The sequence below is a fragment of the Sardina pilchardus genome, chromosome 23 (assembly GCF_963854185.1).
Source record: "Sardina pilchardus chromosome 23, fSarPil1.1, whole genome shotgun sequence".
Lineage (NCBI taxonomy): Eukaryota > Metazoa > Chordata > Actinopteri > Clupeiformes > Clupeidae > Sardina > Sardina pilchardus.
This window is the reverse complement of record NC_085016.1, coordinates 5,256,245-5,272,649: the sequence shown is the minus strand read 5'-3', so window position 1 is coordinate 5,272,649 and position 16,405 is coordinate 5,256,245. Positions and strand designations below refer to the sequence as shown.

General features: G+C 41.0%; 2 protein-coding genes across 3 annotated transcripts; both read right to left on the bottom strand.

Moving 5' to 3' along the window:
• Nucleotides 1–308: 308 nt before the first annotated feature.
• On the bottom strand, nucleotides 309–9,558 carry cars2 (cysteinyl-tRNA synthetase 2, mitochondrial). Of its 2 annotated transcripts, none has more exons than XM_062527823.1 (15): nucleotides 9,109–9,558; nucleotides 8,966–9,016; nucleotides 8,573–8,690; nucleotides 6,953–7,024; nucleotides 6,680–6,785; nucleotides 6,503–6,583; nucleotides 6,184–6,313; nucleotides 5,686–5,819; nucleotides 3,922–3,989; nucleotides 3,376–3,442; nucleotides 2,911–3,049; nucleotides 2,270–2,393; nucleotides 1,828–1,926; nucleotides 1,219–1,437; nucleotides 309–567 (listed from the first exon to the last, which is right to left on the bottom strand). In XM_062527823.1, the coding sequence occupies exons 1-15, from the start codon at nucleotides 9,351–9,353 to the stop codon at nucleotides 502–504; spliced, it is 1,719 nt and encodes a 572-aa protein (XP_062383807.1). In that variant the 5' UTR covers nucleotides 9,354–9,558; the 3' UTR covers nucleotides 309–501. The 2 variants fall into 2 exon arrangements, with proteins under 2 accessions (XP_062383807.1, XP_062383808.1); XM_062527824.1 differs by having other exon boundaries at nucleotides 6,503–6,553; nucleotides 9,109–9,557.
• A 3,273-nt stretch (nucleotides 9,559–12,831) lies between these two features.
• adprhl1 (ADP-ribosylhydrolase like 1) lies at nucleotides 12,832–16,188 on the bottom strand. The gene is made up of 3 exons (XM_062528560.1): nucleotides 15,751–16,188; nucleotides 14,111–14,275; nucleotides 12,832–13,844 (listed from the first exon to the last, which is right to left on the bottom strand). Exons 1-3 carry the CDS (start codon nucleotides 15,974–15,976, stop codon nucleotides 12,832–12,834), a joined length of 1,404 nt encoding a protein of 467 aa, XP_062384544.1. The 5' UTR covers nucleotides 15,977–16,188.
• Between the last annotated feature and the right edge of the window lie 217 nt (nucleotides 16,189–16,405).

The following is a 16,405-nucleotide window of genomic DNA, read 5'->3' as shown; positions in this document are numbered from 1 at the left end:
ACGAGGAGGTTTTATTTGTCACATGCATATGATTACTAAAGTATGCAGTGACATAGTCAGTTCCTTCGCCTGTTGTGCATAACCTTTCTTTCGAAGATTTTCCAAAACGATTATTGTATTATTATTATCATTATCATTATTATTATTATTTAAAATAAAGTTAAATAGAGTTAGGTTCACCCAATCCAGTTATGTAAAAAACATATTCATTCACTTCTTTCTATTATTTCATTACTGAATACACTAACCACTGTGAAAGTCAGTGGTTGGGACTGTGTGAGAGAGAAAGACACTAGGAATCCATAACCTGACAGTTCAATGACAGAAATAGTTTATTGGACTGGAAAAACACTGTTTCACTGAACGGCTGTCCCAACAACATCATAGACACAGAAGAAAGACAACTACTACGGTCATCTGTTGCTGTTATGTTTATCACCCCAACATAACACAAGTCTTGCTTTAAAAAAAAAAAAAAAAACATTTACAAGCAATAGACAGCTATTTGTTCTCCTCCTTGCCTCTTCTTAACTGTGTGATCTCCCATGTGGAGGTGGTGCCTCTGTCCTGCAATGAGAGCAGAACACCCCAAGTTATTAACGTTGGAATGATGGAGGGGTTCCACAGATTTTAAACACATTCGGAAAGAAAGAATAAACATCGATCAGATACTGAAGCAATTGTATTTCTTGGTCACAACCACATTATCCGCACCAACATTAACCAAACCCTGGTTACTCCTTAAAAGTATGAAACTCAGCCTACTGGTAGTTGTTACTTCAAACTCCCTCAAATCTTTCCATATATATTATGAAGTCTTTTTTGTTGCATAATGTTCAACACAATAACAGTAATAACAAACAAACAAAAGCACACAAAAAAGCCTTTTAAGATTGAACATTAGTCTGGGGAGGCTGCGCTTAAGTTTCGTTACATCATCGGCCAATAGCGTGCCAGGACTAGAGTATGGCCGTTTCTGATTGTAGCCAAAGGTTCTGGCAGTAAACAGAGGAGATAGATCTGCTGGTTTCCAGCCTGAGATGCCGGGCAAAATTCGAATTCCCCGGAAGTTCAGGCAGAGTTCACCCAGCCTATTCATCCCATCCCATCTCTTTAATTTTAACCGATTTCACCAAAGTTTTTCTGAATATCAGGGCTAATCCTGTTAATAGAGGCCATATGTCTGCCAGTCAGTGAATTGAAGGTACAGACACTTACTTTGATATGAACCCCTAACGGAGTCAGGTCGTTCCGCAAGGCATCGCAGGCTTTCAGCAGAGGTAACCGGTCTGCATGTAACTGCTTCTTCTTGTTCGATGCACCAGAGGATCCATCAGCAACAGCCTCTAGAGCAAAGTCGCGTATTTCTCTGCGGAAATGCACCAACTGCTCCACGACGTTCTCAAGGACTCCGGAACTATCCTCACCACTGGAGTCCTGTGGGGTGGAGGAGAGAACACACCTGATGATGATGATGATGATGATGATGATGATGATGATGATGATGATGATGATGGTTTTTTCCTAATGACAACTTCTTTATGAAATGTTATGAGATCTATCTTCGTCGTATCACAGCATGGCTGTACAAGGCAACCCTGATCCTCACGCTTTAGCGGAGACATTGGGTGCCTCTCATTTGGGCTTTTATACGTCCTGCCTCGCTCCTCGGGCCTCGATCCTCACTGATCTACATGAAGAATGATGGGTCGGCAACAATGCGATAGTCTATCTAGTGTTAGTTATAGATTAGTGGGAACGCCCCTCGAGGATCGAGCATCGAGGAGAGATGTTGAGAGGCACCCAGAGTGCAAGCAAGGCCCATACCTTTCTGTCCAGCAGGTCAACTCCAAACACCTCCATTGTTTCCCTAATGTAGGTGAGTACAGCTCCAAACACGGCTGGGCTCCTTGACAGTCCTGCAGTCTTACCAAAGAAAAAGAAACGCATACAATTTCAATATATAATATAATGTTTTAACAATTTTAACAAATAACTCTACCAGATTGGAGTCCCAAATCCTGCTCACAAGTGAGAACACTTTATTGAAAGGATGAGTGCATGATACATTAATAAAACCTGCATCAGTCCAGAAGTACATTAAATCTCAATATATAATTTCATCATATTCTCCCACTTGCAAATGGCCCTTAGTCTATAACATGTAGAATGTGCATCAGGCAGGTCATGTCACTGGGAAAATAAACTGCTGTTCACAATGAGACATGCATCAAGATTCAAGAAGTGTTGTGACATCTCATGAGGTTACCTTAGAGACAGTCTGAAGCTGGCAGTTGCATTGGTGAATGAGGTTCATGATGGCATCCACTGCTCTGGGTGTGTCAAAATCATCAGTCAAAGCAGCCCGCACACTGGTTTGCGTAGAAGCTAGCCTTAAAAATAGGGAAGGAATATATTTCCATAATTATGGAAAGTGTCTTCTTGCACCGTTAGATTAGCAATCATACCACATTCAATGAAGAAATGTTTTTACTTCAACCTTCAGGACTGGTATTTTGTGTGTGTGTGTGTGTGTGTGTGTGTGTGTGTGTGTGTGTGTGTGTGTGTGTGTGTGTGTGTGTGTGTGTGTGTGTGTGTGTGTGTGTGTGTGTGTGTGGTGACTATAAGCATGGTAGCATTTCAAGAGAGAACAAACTATGGTGCAAAGGATGAAGCAGCCTAATAAGGCATAATGGACGACACACCATTTGGGTATCAGAAAAATAATGCACATTTGAGGTGGCAATGTGGCCCCGACGTGTAGCCATTTCACTTCGGAGTGGATCATTTTTCTGATACCCTAACTCTGTGTTGTCCATTTTCTGTTACGTAATTACTGATTAGACTGTGCACAAAGTTCAGTTTGGAAAAACATAAGAAATATCAGGATATAGGTATTGCAAAGTGTACCTCTGCCAAAGCACTGTCTCATCTATAGGTTGGCACAACAAATGGCCCAGGATGTAAGCCTGAGCATTATGGGTAAAAGAAGAGATTGTGGCCAATGAACAGTGTGCTTCATTCATGCTTTCATCACTGTACTCTATTCCTGTAGAAAATACACAACAAACATAAAAACCTTTTAGTCAGATTTTCATCATATGAGGTGCCAACATCACAGAGGCAACTAAGAGAGGCAACTAATAACTGATTCATGAGCGGAGTATGTGGCTTTGGTTGAGACTGATAGTGAATGGATACACTGACTGCAGCTTATTCAACAATAAAAAATCTCATCATAAAATCGCAACTTAAAATCATGAATAACATTTAATCGTGAGTTGCGTGTATTGTTACATCCCTATTGATATGAAAGAACTCTGGAAAGACCTGGATTTTAAACTCAAGTTTGTGTTCATGTGTAATTTAACTTACCTGATCTGTATTTTGTTAAAAGACAGAACATACGGAATTCATTTGCAGTATACGACTGTAGAAAATCCTGTAGGTACACAGATAAGACATGTGTATTAATGTGTTTTGATCTTGTAGAATTCAAATGTATCTAAAATGCACCTACAAATGTGTGCACGGGTTTAACCTCACTAATTCAGGCCATATATGTAGCTAAATCTAGACGCTAGATATATTTTGCACATGAGCAAATAAAACAGTAAGATACATACAGTATGTACTAGTTTATGTGTCAAGGCACCACAGCCGTGCTTCTCTATCTCCTAATGTAAGGATATGTGTGAGTCAAGGCCTCATTCTCTTGCCCATATCAGCATAGATTCTAGTTTTCTAAATAAACTACTCTTCAGATGACTTTGAGGAACAGAGATCTACGTATGTGAAAAAACTAACTAACCACTTTTACGCTGTCTCATTGTCTTATTTCCCACTTAATCTCACAAAAAGACAAAAAAAAAAGATTTAATGAACACAGCAGTCCTTGTTATGCAGCCCTAAATGCCTTACCTTAATAGTTATATAATTCTTCAAAGACTTTGACATCTTCTCTGCACCTCCTTTCAAATGAAGATGACCTGGAAGGCACAAAAAATGGTTGCTCTGGTTTGTTTGTTTATTTATTATCATAATTATTATTTAAAGTCATACCATACACTTCAATTTGAAGGGGAAAAAATCTCTTATGATTTCATGATTATCTCATGATTTTCTTGCATTGTTTGAGATATCTTTGAGAAAATAAGCTGATATTGCGGCTGGGTTTTCATTTTGATATTTTGAAATTATTGGCTTCAGTCTGATTGTCCAACATCTCTTTAGGCATCTTGCAGGTGTATCGTGAAATTGTTGATTTCTATGCCTCCCTCTTATTTATTCAGTTTGCTATCATGGGCTGTCCAGTGGTAACATGGGCGAGAGCATACTGTAATAAATGAGAGCAGTTTTGATGTAGAAACCATTTTCCAATTGGCCCATTCTTCATGATAATTTCCTTTCTATAGCCATTACAGGCATAGAGGGAAACAGTCCACTTTGAAAAGCCTACAGTAGTACCGTATTTTCCGGACTATAAGTCACACTTTTTTTCATAGTTTGGCTGGCCCTGCGACTTAAAGTCAGGTGCGACTTATATATGAAATTCAACATGTTTTTGAATAATTCCAAAATGAAAGAAGAGTAAACATTACTGTCTACAGCTGTCTACAGCTACAGGTGGGCGGCCATTCACGCCTTATCATCATTAATATTAATCTTTTTGGCCTCTGTGTCTAGTTACAGCCTCTGTCTGTCTTGGATTTTGTGAATAGATTTCTAAATAAATGCGACTTATAGTCAGGTGTGACTTATATATGGCATTTTCCTCTTCATGGGGCATTTTTTGACTGGTGCGACTTATACTCCGGTGCGACTTATACTCCGGAAAATACGGTACGTCCCTAGTCACCTCAATTTACAGTATCTTAAATCAAAGCCAACAAGAGAAAATGGCTTCATACGCCCTGACTCCTCTAAATATTGATGGTAAGACAAGGACAAATGAGCACTTGCAGACTTTTACACATTTCTGTCTCCTCATTTGGCAGCATTTGTTTTGTATGATTGAGAAGTAGCCTACATTTGTCTACAGCTGAAGTAGCATACTGTGAATCGAAGCTAACCGATTAAATTCTGCGTGCACTATTCCTCTTAGGTAGTCTGGTAGTAAACCAGACCCTGGAATCTTTCAGATTAAGGGTCTGGCCACGAATAATGAAAATAGCTCAACTCGAGGGGCGGCACCAAACATGCGTTTGAAAATCTCTCTGCACGCAACTGGATAACACTACGACCAATGTTTACTCTGACTAATTCTAGACTTCGACACAATTGGATAACTACGACCAAAATCGAAAGTTATAGCGCTGTCGTCATCAGTTCAGCTCGCATTTGTCCCGTCTACGCCGATTTGATTGGTTGCACCGATATTGGTGCAAAACGAAATGTGCATCATTGCTCGTAGACAGAGTATCTTGCAGACACAATTCAAATTGTGTTCTCGCGAGAACTCTGGATCTGCAGGGTACCTCTTAGGCCCAATTAACACCAAAGATCTGTGACGAGATGGAACCGTTGCAGAGGGAGTTGCGAGGTGTTGCAAGCAGTCGCAAAGCATTCGGCATGTCTAGTCAAAGTTGCAAGGTTTTAGAACGTTGCAGCTCATCTTGTTGCAAATCTTTGATTTGAACCCCCCCCCCCCCCCCCCCCTTTAAATGTGAAGGTGAATACAAGTACCGGAGTGCAGGAAGTAGTTGCCCCACTGTTGGCACAGGTGGTGAGCTTCACACTGGGCGATCTCATTCTCATGGTGAGGGAAGGCCAGATCAATTCCTCCCGAATGGATGTCCAGCTGACTCCCAAATACAGAGCTGATTCAGAAATAAATATAAAAATACAGCAACCGTGTGTACACATAAAGCTACTGTGAGCTATGCAAACTATTTATTCCAACTTTCTACTGTTTACTGTAGAAGAGAATACAGTCTGAAGAAAAGCATAAAGCTTGAAACTTCATTGAAATGGAGCAACAGTGTGAAGACTTTTCTATACTTATTCAAACAGATATACAATACCGATCACAATTGTAGTCAGAATCAGAAGAGTGGAAACAAGAATTTCTCAAAATGATCAATCTGTTCAGCCAAGATTTCATTTAAAATTGTACTTCTATGTTCCAACATACTTAAGAGTTCAGATCTTGTTCTAGAAAGATGTTTGATGTTGATAACATACCTAGCAACAGTGGAACATTCAATGTGCCACCCGGGCCTTCCAGGTCCCCATGGTGAATCCCAGGAAGGCTCTTGCGGTTTAGATGCCTTCCATAGCGCGAAGTCCCTGACATCCCGTTTATTTGTTCCCTCTGTATAAACAGTCATATTTAACATTTCCTCTTGTTAAAGACATTCTGATTCAGATTCATTAAAATTCATTTGCTATTCCTTCTTTTCAAAACTCCTTAACCTTCTACAGCATTACCAAGGTGAACTTCCACAGTATCAAATCCAGTCTCCAATCCAGGCAAAACACTGAAAGAAAATCAGAGAAATACCTGCTTCTCCAACTGTGTCTCCCAGGTTCATAAGTTTGCCATAGCGGTGACCTATTGACCCCACATCGAAGTAAACATCTCCTGCACAAACAAAAACAAAAACGAAGCGTTGGGCTAATACAACATCTTGGGATTCTTTCAACCACAATGTGATCAATTTGGTCTGACAGGACTCACCGCTTGCTATTGCGTAGGCATGTCCATTTTTTATGATGCGTTCGATGAATGCCACAATATGAGGGATGTTGTCAGTCACACGCATATAAACAACAGGAGGGATAACCTAGAAGCACATAATTTCAAATGTATTATTATCTATTAATATCATTACTCTGCTTACAAAGGAAAACATGATCAGTTGTGTGTAGAATTTCTTCATGCATAGGAACACACTGCCAAGTAAACATGCCCTTACTATGGAGGGCATACTAGGTTCCTAGAAGCATTTACCTTCATGGATAACATGTCCTGTTTAAAGTCCTCCTCATACATTCTGGCAAGCACAGTGGGAGAGATGTTCTCCTGTAAATAAACACAGCCTCAGTTTAAAAGCACAGCCTCAGTTTAAACGCACAGCCTCAGTTTAAACGCACAGCCTCCATTTAAACACACATCCTCAGTTTAAACACATGGCCTCAGTTTAAATACACAGCCTGTTGTGTTGAATCCCTTTGGAAGTGTATGGATCATTCCAGTCAAGCTGTGTTTCCTGTTTTAAAAGCTAGGACAGAGTTTTGTACTTCAGCGCCCAAACAGAACAGACAGCTAGAGAACCATGACAAGCGATTTGTTGAATCTGACATAAAATGTAGCCAACTGGATTATAATGGACTGTGTACCTTTAATACCACACAGTCAATAGGTAATGATGTGACTGTGAGCATACAGTAAGTAAAGAATTTGCAATATTACAAGTCTACTGATCAGACATACCATTATGATCACTGACAGGTGAAAAGAATGACAGTAATTATCTAGTTACAATGGCACCTGTCTGTGGGTGAAATATACTAATGAAAAATGGGTAAGCGTTTAAAGGGCCGTTCACACCAAGAACGATAACGATAACGATAACTATAAATAAATATCGCTCTTGTTAATATGAATGACAACGTCCACACATAAACTATAACGATAACGACATGAAGAACGATATCGTTGCTGATCACTTTCAGAGCGATTTTGAGAACGATAAAAAGCTAACAGCCAATCAGAACCCAAAATATTCTAGCCATCACATTCATTAACACAAGGAGAGACTTTTCTTATCGTTGGCCAGTGTGGACGCTTTTATCGTTATGGTTATAGTTATCGTTATCGTTATCGTTCTTGGTGTGAACGGCCCTTTAGGATGTGAGGAGACTTTGACAGGCGTCTAATTGACCCCTGCTGATCTCTGTGCACCCTGAAAAACAGCTGAACTCGACAAAACATCAGACCTGGTCTGACGAATCACATGTTCTTTTACAACATGTGGATGTTAGTGCAAGAGTTGTGTCTGCACCTTATGGTTCAAGCCTGCATACAAAAGTGGTTTGCCTGGTGGAATCCAAAGACAGATTCAAAAACACTGGCCAGGTGAAAACTGAACAAGGTGATGCTTGAGAATGACTGTTTTGTAATAAACCAAGACAGTGTGAAAAGCCTTGCATGATTTCAGTCAATCTCCAAACTGCCCAGCTGTCAATCCAAGCGAGCATTTGTGGGATGTGCTGCACCAAAGAGTCTGATGTATGGAGGCCCCATTGCAACTTACAGGACATGAAGGATCTGCTGTTAATGTTTTGGTGCCAGATACCACAGCACACCTTCAGAGGTCTAGTGGAGTCCATGCCTCGACAGGTCAGTGATGTCTTAGCAGCAAAAGGGAGTGTACACAACATTATCAGGGGATCATAAGTTATGGCCAATTGTTGCATCTCCTGTATTCATATACTTCAGTCAGGTCATTTGCTGTGCCATGAATGTAGCTGGAAATGAGCTTATAGGCAGTTAAAACTGAGTGCTTTACTGGGTAGGTTGAGCTCTATTAAACCATGAACTAGCCTAACAGGCTGCTTAGTGGCTTACCTCTGCACTTCTCCTTATGATCTTGTCATCAATATCAGTGATGACCATGACGTGGATAACATTTATTCCAAAAATCTTTGACAGAATCCTTTGCAGAATGTCAAATCTAACATAGGAGCTATGGAGAGAGAGAGAGAGAGAGAGAGAGAGAGAGAGAGAGAGAGAGAGAGAGAGAGAGAGAGAGAGAGAGAGAGAGAGAGAGAGAGAGAGAGAGAGAGAGAGAGAGAGAGAGAGAGAGAGAGAGAGACAGATTAATCAGGTTATGTTTCACTATAGTCAACGACAGTTCCCCACACATGATTGGGGTACGAAGGCCTATGTGTACAGTGAAAAACACCTGCACTTGTAAACATTATCAGTGTTTTGGTATAGTGCAAAGGGCGAAAGCATTACCACGCATGTCCAAGATGTGCATGGTCGTACACAGTAGGTCCACAGGAATACCTTCAAAGTACAATATGTTCATGATAAATGCAGGAACACCAATACGTCCATAGAAAACTTAACAGGGCCATATGTTCTTACACGTTACATACCATTTTGCGATCCCCTCATCAGCCAATATAAGTGGCTCTTTCTGTTTGGTGAGGCTGTTGTATACTTGTATTCCTGTATCAGATCCCGATGGCTTCAACCATTTTTTCTCACTAGACCGACTTGTACTTACACAGAGAGGTCTAACTATGGTTTTACAACAGTGACGAGTGTAACTGCTATTCAACGTGACATATTTTGATGTGCATTTCCAAACGTACGTCAGAAATGTCACGTTTGTCCTCATTTTCTTGACACTAAAACACCTACGTCACCTCACCAATATATTGTGTAGGCTGTATCCTTGCAATTTACGCATCTATTTAGTCTATGCAATCAAACGCGCTGTAAATAAATGGTCATGAGAGCAATTACGTTTGACTTTGCCATTTGGACCTCTGAATTTGAATCGTCCTCGCATACAGTGGAAAGCAGTTTGCAGCGTGTGGACGTTTTCCTATCGGCTACCGTAGTTACCATGCAAAACACGGAAGTTGCGCACTATTGCAGCGTTCGAGACAACACGGGACTCGTGTTGCAACCTTGGGGTGAGTTCGTGACGTATAAAACGTTACAAAGCGTTTGCTTTAATGCAAACAGTGGTGTATTGAACACTGTTGTTAGGGCAAGGGCATTTTTGCCATGGTTTGTTTTCCCCCATTTTTCCCTAGCCTGATCAAATCGAGTTGAATACATTTTCCTTTTTTTTTTGTTTGTTTTTTTTTTACATGTTCAAATGTTGTTTGTAGCCTACATCATTGCTGATAGGATTGCACCTCTACAAACCACCAATAAACAAAAGAAAAGAAAGCACACATCAGTGCACACCATGTCATTCAATCAGGAAAACGCAGAGCAAACCGCTGCAAAACCTTTTGAGGTTGAACTTCCTCCTGGCTGCAGATCCAGGGTGTGCAGATTTAACATCAACACTGCATATTTATCATTGACAACTTTTCAGCATTTACAATTTCATAATTATAATCTAGTTTATCTTATTTACTGACCGGTGCCATAGGCCCTAGACGCCTATTTAGGTGGCAGCCATTGTAAACCAAAGCCAGGCTACAGGGTAGGCCTACACAAACCATATGTGTTCTAGCATTCCCCAGGTGGTGAAAATGCATTATTGGTATAGTCTGTGTACCCTGTTGCCTTGTTTTGGTTTATACAATGGCTGCTGCCTCAATAAAGCAAATAGACTACACTACAGTATCAGTAGCCTATATACAAGAAGTGTTATTAATGTAGGCTAAATTAACTTTCATGAATAAGTTGTGTGTTGGATAAAACAAATTTGAAGGGATTGTGTCACATCATTTTGCTCTATCTCCATTCATTTTGCCCAACATGGGTTACACTTCATAGATGTAGCCTATTCAGACATAGGCTACATGCTGAAGGTTTTATCACCTCCAGTAAAGATATCAGAGATATCACAGACAGGAGACTTCATCATCTTTAATTAACATTTAATTACTGGTGAACCTAGCTTGAACTTGGAAAAAAACTCATTGCACAGTGCACTCCACCTTCGCTCTGTCAGGAAACTCAGACAAATAATTATCCTGTTACATGTTACTTGACAGATTCAGCATCATTATCATTATCTAGGCTACATATGACAGGAACATCAAATATGTTGGTCGCAGAACATGCCCACCAGAGGGCAGCAGTGGTCGAAACAATGTGCAACAGGCTTTGAGGAATGTTTTCTCATTTAGTGTGTATCAGAGCCAAAGAAAGAGAGAGTTGCGACACTCTTTGATGTTGCCGCCACGATCAAAAGTTCCAAAAAAACCCTGTGCTGAATGGCTGAATCGCAGGAGGGTGGGATGTACTTCTGATGCTGGAAGGTGTAATCAATTAACTCATTGACTACTGACCAAGAGATTGGCTGCAAACAGTTCCAAAAGCCCCATAACGAGGAAATAGCCTGGAAAAAGCGCTGCCATTTTTTCCTATGGAGGTCTATGGGAGTGTCGCCACTCTGTTTTATCTACCGCTCTGGTGTGTAGGCTATGTCAGAGATGCCATCCTATCCAGAGGGTCAGGATTGGGTGGTTGGGTTAGTCAATTAGCTTCCAAGTTGGTAGCCACTGTCTTTGACAATGAGATACATGTATGTGGATTGGCTGGGGAATCAGCCAATACATGGAAAACATAATTTGTGGTAACCTTTGATTTGGCACCTGACGAGTTTGGCCCGTAATTCGCCACTTGACGGCAGATGACGACAGCCAACTATTTTAAGCTTAAGTACCTAGTCTAGCGTTGGCCATCGACATGAATAGTAGTGGTACTTCCTCACTCTCCCCGGATCTATATACCTATATGATTCTATCTGCAGTGACGTATATGAAACCCACCACATTAAAACAGCTGTGCTCAGTGTATCCACCTAAAGTCAGTTACAGACGAAAGATAATAAAACAGTGAAAAAAAAATGACACATATACTGTACGTAAACTTCAATAGCCTTGGGAAAATGTTCAACAAGAAAGCAAAGGCCTTCTCCACAGAGTGTATACGCACAGTGCTTTTTACAAACATTGGTGTTCCTGGGGTGCCTGTGTCACTTCCTGTTTTTTTTTTGTTTTTTTGTCTCCGTCTCAATCATTCCACATGTTTCTACCCATGTTGCTGTGCCTTGTCATTGCCTGTGCTGTGTTCACCCATGCCCTGTTGTTCTTCATGTCCAGTGAGGTGTTAACACATGAGTTTGGTTTGTATTACCAGTTTGTAAGTGATTGGGTTCATAATCAGTACACAGTGAATCTCTGAAAGTCGCTGTTGCAGAAAAGAATCTACTGTACTAAATGCCCTACCTTGACCTTGATGGCTGTAATGGCCTGTGAGAATCAGAATCAGCTTTAATGGCCAAGTATGTTCACACACATTAGAAATTTGGTTCTGGGTGTTGGATGTCACTCTGACACTATAGACAATACAGAACTATACACATACAATAATATAAAACAAAACAAGTATATAGACAGTCAAGTCACAATAAATAAGCAAATGATATACAGTACAAACAAACAATGTCAATGAGGTGCTTTTGCAACTCATCCATCATGTTATGCAATAGAATGAGATGGCTGAGTGTGTGTGTAATACTGTTAGATTGAAGCAGAGTGTGATACTGTAGCTGCCAGAAGAACCAAAAATAGGTGCATACTGGTCAGCTATTTATGAGGATGATGATGACAATGGGAAAGACGCTGCTTCTGTGTCTGGTTGTTCTCATAGGGGACGTTCGGAGGTGTCTGGTTATTCTGATACGGGTGTCCGGTTGTTCTGATGGGGGATGTTCGGTAGCGCACGCCACAGAGCTGGGAGGAGCTGAAAAGGTTGCTGAAGAAACTAAAGAAGTTTCTCTCTGGTGGAATTGCAAGTCCATGTATGTATTCCTTTAATTCCAGGATCTGTCATGATTAGCATTGTTCTGCCCTGGATTTCCCAGTCAGGATGCAAGCCTGTTATTAATTTAAGGTGGTTGAAGAATAACAATTATAACCAATTGAGAGAGTCACACATATTAGGCACAGCATACAGCAAGCTAACACTTTTGTACAATGGGTGTTCTGATCTTGATAAATGAGGTCCACATGAAATATTGAACATACATATATTAAATTAAAGCATATCAATTGTATTCATGAAATACAATGTGTAGTTAATAGCTTCTAGAATGTGTACTATTATTAAATATAAATTCAAATTTAAAATGTGTCTGAGAATCTAATTGTCATGGGAATGTACTTCTTCTCCTTGCATGTATCTTCATATTGAAATGTTCTATACTTTGGTCTACCAGGCTGAGCTTGAAGATGGCAGCTTTCCGCTTCCTCATTCTGTGAAGGACTTTTAGTCTGAATCTCTGTTTTCAGATTATTCTCTTTCTTTTGGCATTGGATGATGCCTTCATGCTCGTATATCCGCCCGCCTTCGTTTGTATGTACATTGGCTGACTTGTTGTTGCATTCAACTTGTCCATGACTTGTTGTGTGAGGAGAACTGTCATCACATGTGTCATTAATTATCTGCTGTCTACACAACTGGGTTGTTGACGTGTCAGATTGTTTGGCATTTGTCAGATGTGTTTCGGTGTCGGGTCCTTCTGATTCTGATTCTGATGTGAAGGCTTTCTGAGGTGAACTGGTTTCATCACTTTCTGACATCTTAGTGTTTGGGAGTTCATTTTGAGACTGAGGTTGAGGTGTATTTGATTGGCATCCGTGTTCTACTGAGGCTGAATCGTAATTCTGTGAGACAGACTTCTCGCTTTCTAACTCCGACAGCTGTGATTTTGTGATGAGATCATTTTGAGACTGAATTAGTTGTCTATTTGAATCTCCAGGCTTCAGGCTTTTCTGTGAGAGAGACACATCGCTCTGGAATTCTGATAGCTGTGCTTTTGTGATGAGATCATTTTGAGACTGAGGTTGAGATCCATTTGAATCTACTGAATTGTAATTCTGGGAGACAGATGCCTCGCTCTGGAACTCTGATTCCTGGGGCTGAAATTCTGGTTCACTAACTGGAACAGACAGACGCCCTTGTATGAATTCCTGTGGATCTGTGTGGGGTTTCCTCTCATGTAAAGGAGTGCATTTCACTGCTGACTCACAGAGTTGTGATTGTTCACAAAGATCCTGGAAAAGTTTGGTGTCACGTGACTCTGCTGCATGTAAACATTTAGTGAGTTGCTTTGCATCAGCTTCCCCTGTACGATCTGTGTTTTTCATAAAAGAAAAACAGTCATGTTATACAGTAGTTTTTGTATATTCCAAAGATACACCTTCTAAATTTGTGATACACTGTACTTTACTTTTTACACAATTAGACGTTGACACATAAAGGCTTGTCTGGTTATATGTTTAACAATGTTACCCATATCATTTGAGAGGAGAAAAAGGCAGCACACTGAAGACGGCACTAGGCTGAAATGCGTCCAACAGTAATATAATTTGCCTACACTCAAAGCCCCCGACCTCTGACCTTTGTCGTTGAAGGGGGTGTGCCAGGCCAGTAGGAAGTTGTCGGGCTTAAGATAGGCACATCCCTCCACAGTGCTGGGATCAGGGGGGCGACCCTGCAGCACCACCATGGCCTCCACATACTGCTTCACCAGCTCACGGTATAAGTCCTCCAAGCACCAGTAATCTGTGATGGAAATGATTAAACACACACACACACACACACACACACACACGCACACACACACACACACACACACACACACACACACACACACACAGGCACGCACACACACACACACACACAGGCACACACAGGCACGCACACACACACACACACATACACACACACTGCACATCACGGAGTAGCAACAGGTGTTTGGTGTTTAACAAGATACTTTAAAATGCAAACAATCGAAGAAACTTCAACTCATACTTTTATATACAGTATGATGAAGAATTGAGTTTTGCTGTAAGAGCACCGCCAACACATTATTGCATTGTTTGAACTTCAAGGACACCAGATCCGACACCATCACTCACACAGACGTGTGGTGATATCCTCCTTAGGCTCCTGAATGTTTGGCATGCTTCCCTGGTGATGAGTGGCTGCTCCGCTGAGCTATGTTTAGCTATGATTAGCTTCTGCCTGGACTTAGCGACACTTTCCATGCATTAGGTGGTCTGAGGGGGATCCAGCCATAGAGCCCCCTCTCGTCTATTGTTTCACAGCTCTGAGCTCGTGTTTGGGAATAAAGATACATTGTCCAGACATAGACAAAAGGGGTCTTAACATTCTGTGTTAAAAGTATGTGGAAGAGAGTTTGTATATAGAACAATGAATCTTTGTTCTGCCATTTCAGATTACGTGTTATTCGTTGTTGTTAGAAGAGTCTAGATTGTGTCAAGGACATTATAACTGCAAAATCATTTGTTTCTTGAAACTTTTGTTTATTCACGTCATCCGGTTATTATTATTATGGATGTTCTATAACACACCAGTTACAAACTGTGACTTCATTTATCATTGATATTTATATCATATATGTATAAGCAGCACCACTATACAACAAAGCAGTAAACCCAGCCAATCAAAATAACACAGCCTGTTAACATCAGACCAACACTCTGTCTTTGTTTGCTGTGATAAAAACAAAAGTGTCAACATATTGCCATGTCATAGTTTTATACACAGACACATTGTATTTCTATAACTTTTAAACCTGCAGCACATATTTCCAAAAACAAGCCAACTGTGTGTACATACACGCGTATGCATGCATGCATGACCTCAAATGGGGACATCGGATTATTTCACTGCTTTGGAATTGGAATTGGAAAATGGAATGGAAGAGGCAATGGAACTCTGTTGAAAAACAGATGTATCTGTTGTTGCTATTCCTGTCTCTCTCTCCCCCTCCCCTCTCTCGCTTTCTCTCTTAGAAAGATGAGTGATGATGTATCTCAACGTAACAGAGAGGCAACCGTGGGCTATGATGAAGATGTTAAAAACAGATTCAATGTCACCATCATATTTACATATTGCGTACACGCAGCAGCACAATGTGGTGACTGAAAAAATGTCGGAGTAAAACATATTTAGGTGTGCTATGCATGCTTGCGTAAGCTATTTAGAAGTCTTCTATGTGGTCAAATCCTCACCTGTGACCAATGCCTCGGCTGTCGTTATCAGCATCAGAGCTCCATCACTTAACGGCCAGTTTTCAGAGTCCAGTTTCAGGGCCGCCAGGCCCCCAAGAGTCGCGAGCTCTTCCTGGATCTTAGCTCCAGATGTACACCCTTCCCAGTGTCCTTTGTAGTATCCTAAAGCATCTCCCAACCCACCTAGCAGCAAACCAGCCTTGAATCTCTCTGCTAAAGGGTCCATCACTTGCCCAAAACCAGCCGTACAGCTGGTACAAAGAATTCTCACTCTAGTCTACAAAAAAAGAACGCAGTTCTGTTACCCTATACTGTACTCGTTCCAATATGACAACTAATCTTTCGGCTGACAAGAGGCTTTAAAGACAAAGAAAAAAAAAGCACGCTGCTGTTGTCTTTGCAATGTCTCTTATTTTCTTATTTCTCTCCACACACACACCCCCGTCTCACATCCTCGTCTCGTGCTCCTATCCAATCCCCACACCACATACTCCCTGCTCTTTATAAGCTCTTTGTGAGGCTGGCTTAGGTTGCGATCAGGTGTCTCCTAAAAAGGCAATTCCCATGATATCAGGGACTGGAGACCAGCATGCCAGCTGGTCTACAGATTAGAAAGCAAGTTGTCTCATTCTCAAATGCACACACACACACGTGC

Excerpts from the sequence above, each read along its gene's own strand:
- cars2 (XM_062527823.1), bottom strand. The coding sequence starts at position 9,353 with ATGAGGACAAACGTGACATTTCTGACGTACGTTTGGAAATGCACATCA. Across the intron at positions 6,786-6,952 it reads AGGACATGTTATCCATGAAG|GTTATCCCTCCTGTTGTTTA; the intron begins GTAAATGCTTCT and ends ATGTGCTTCTAG. Across the intron at positions 6,314-6,502 it reads AGACACAGTTGGAGAAGCAG|AGGGAACAAATAAACGGGAT; the intron begins GTATTTCTCTGA and ends CTGTTTATACAG.
- adprhl1 (XM_062528560.1), bottom strand. The coding sequence starts at position 15,976 with ATGGACCCTTTAGCAGAGAGATTCAAGGCTGGTTTGCTGCTAGGTGGG. Across the intron at positions 14,276-15,750 it reads AGCCGAGGCATTGGTCACAG|ATTACTGGTGCTTGGAGGAC; the intron begins GTGAGGATTTGA and ends TTTCCATCACAG. Across the intron at positions 13,845-14,110 it reads CACCCCCTTCAACGACAAAG|ATCGTACAGGGGAAGCTGAT; the intron begins GTCAGAGGTCGG and ends TGAAAAACACAG.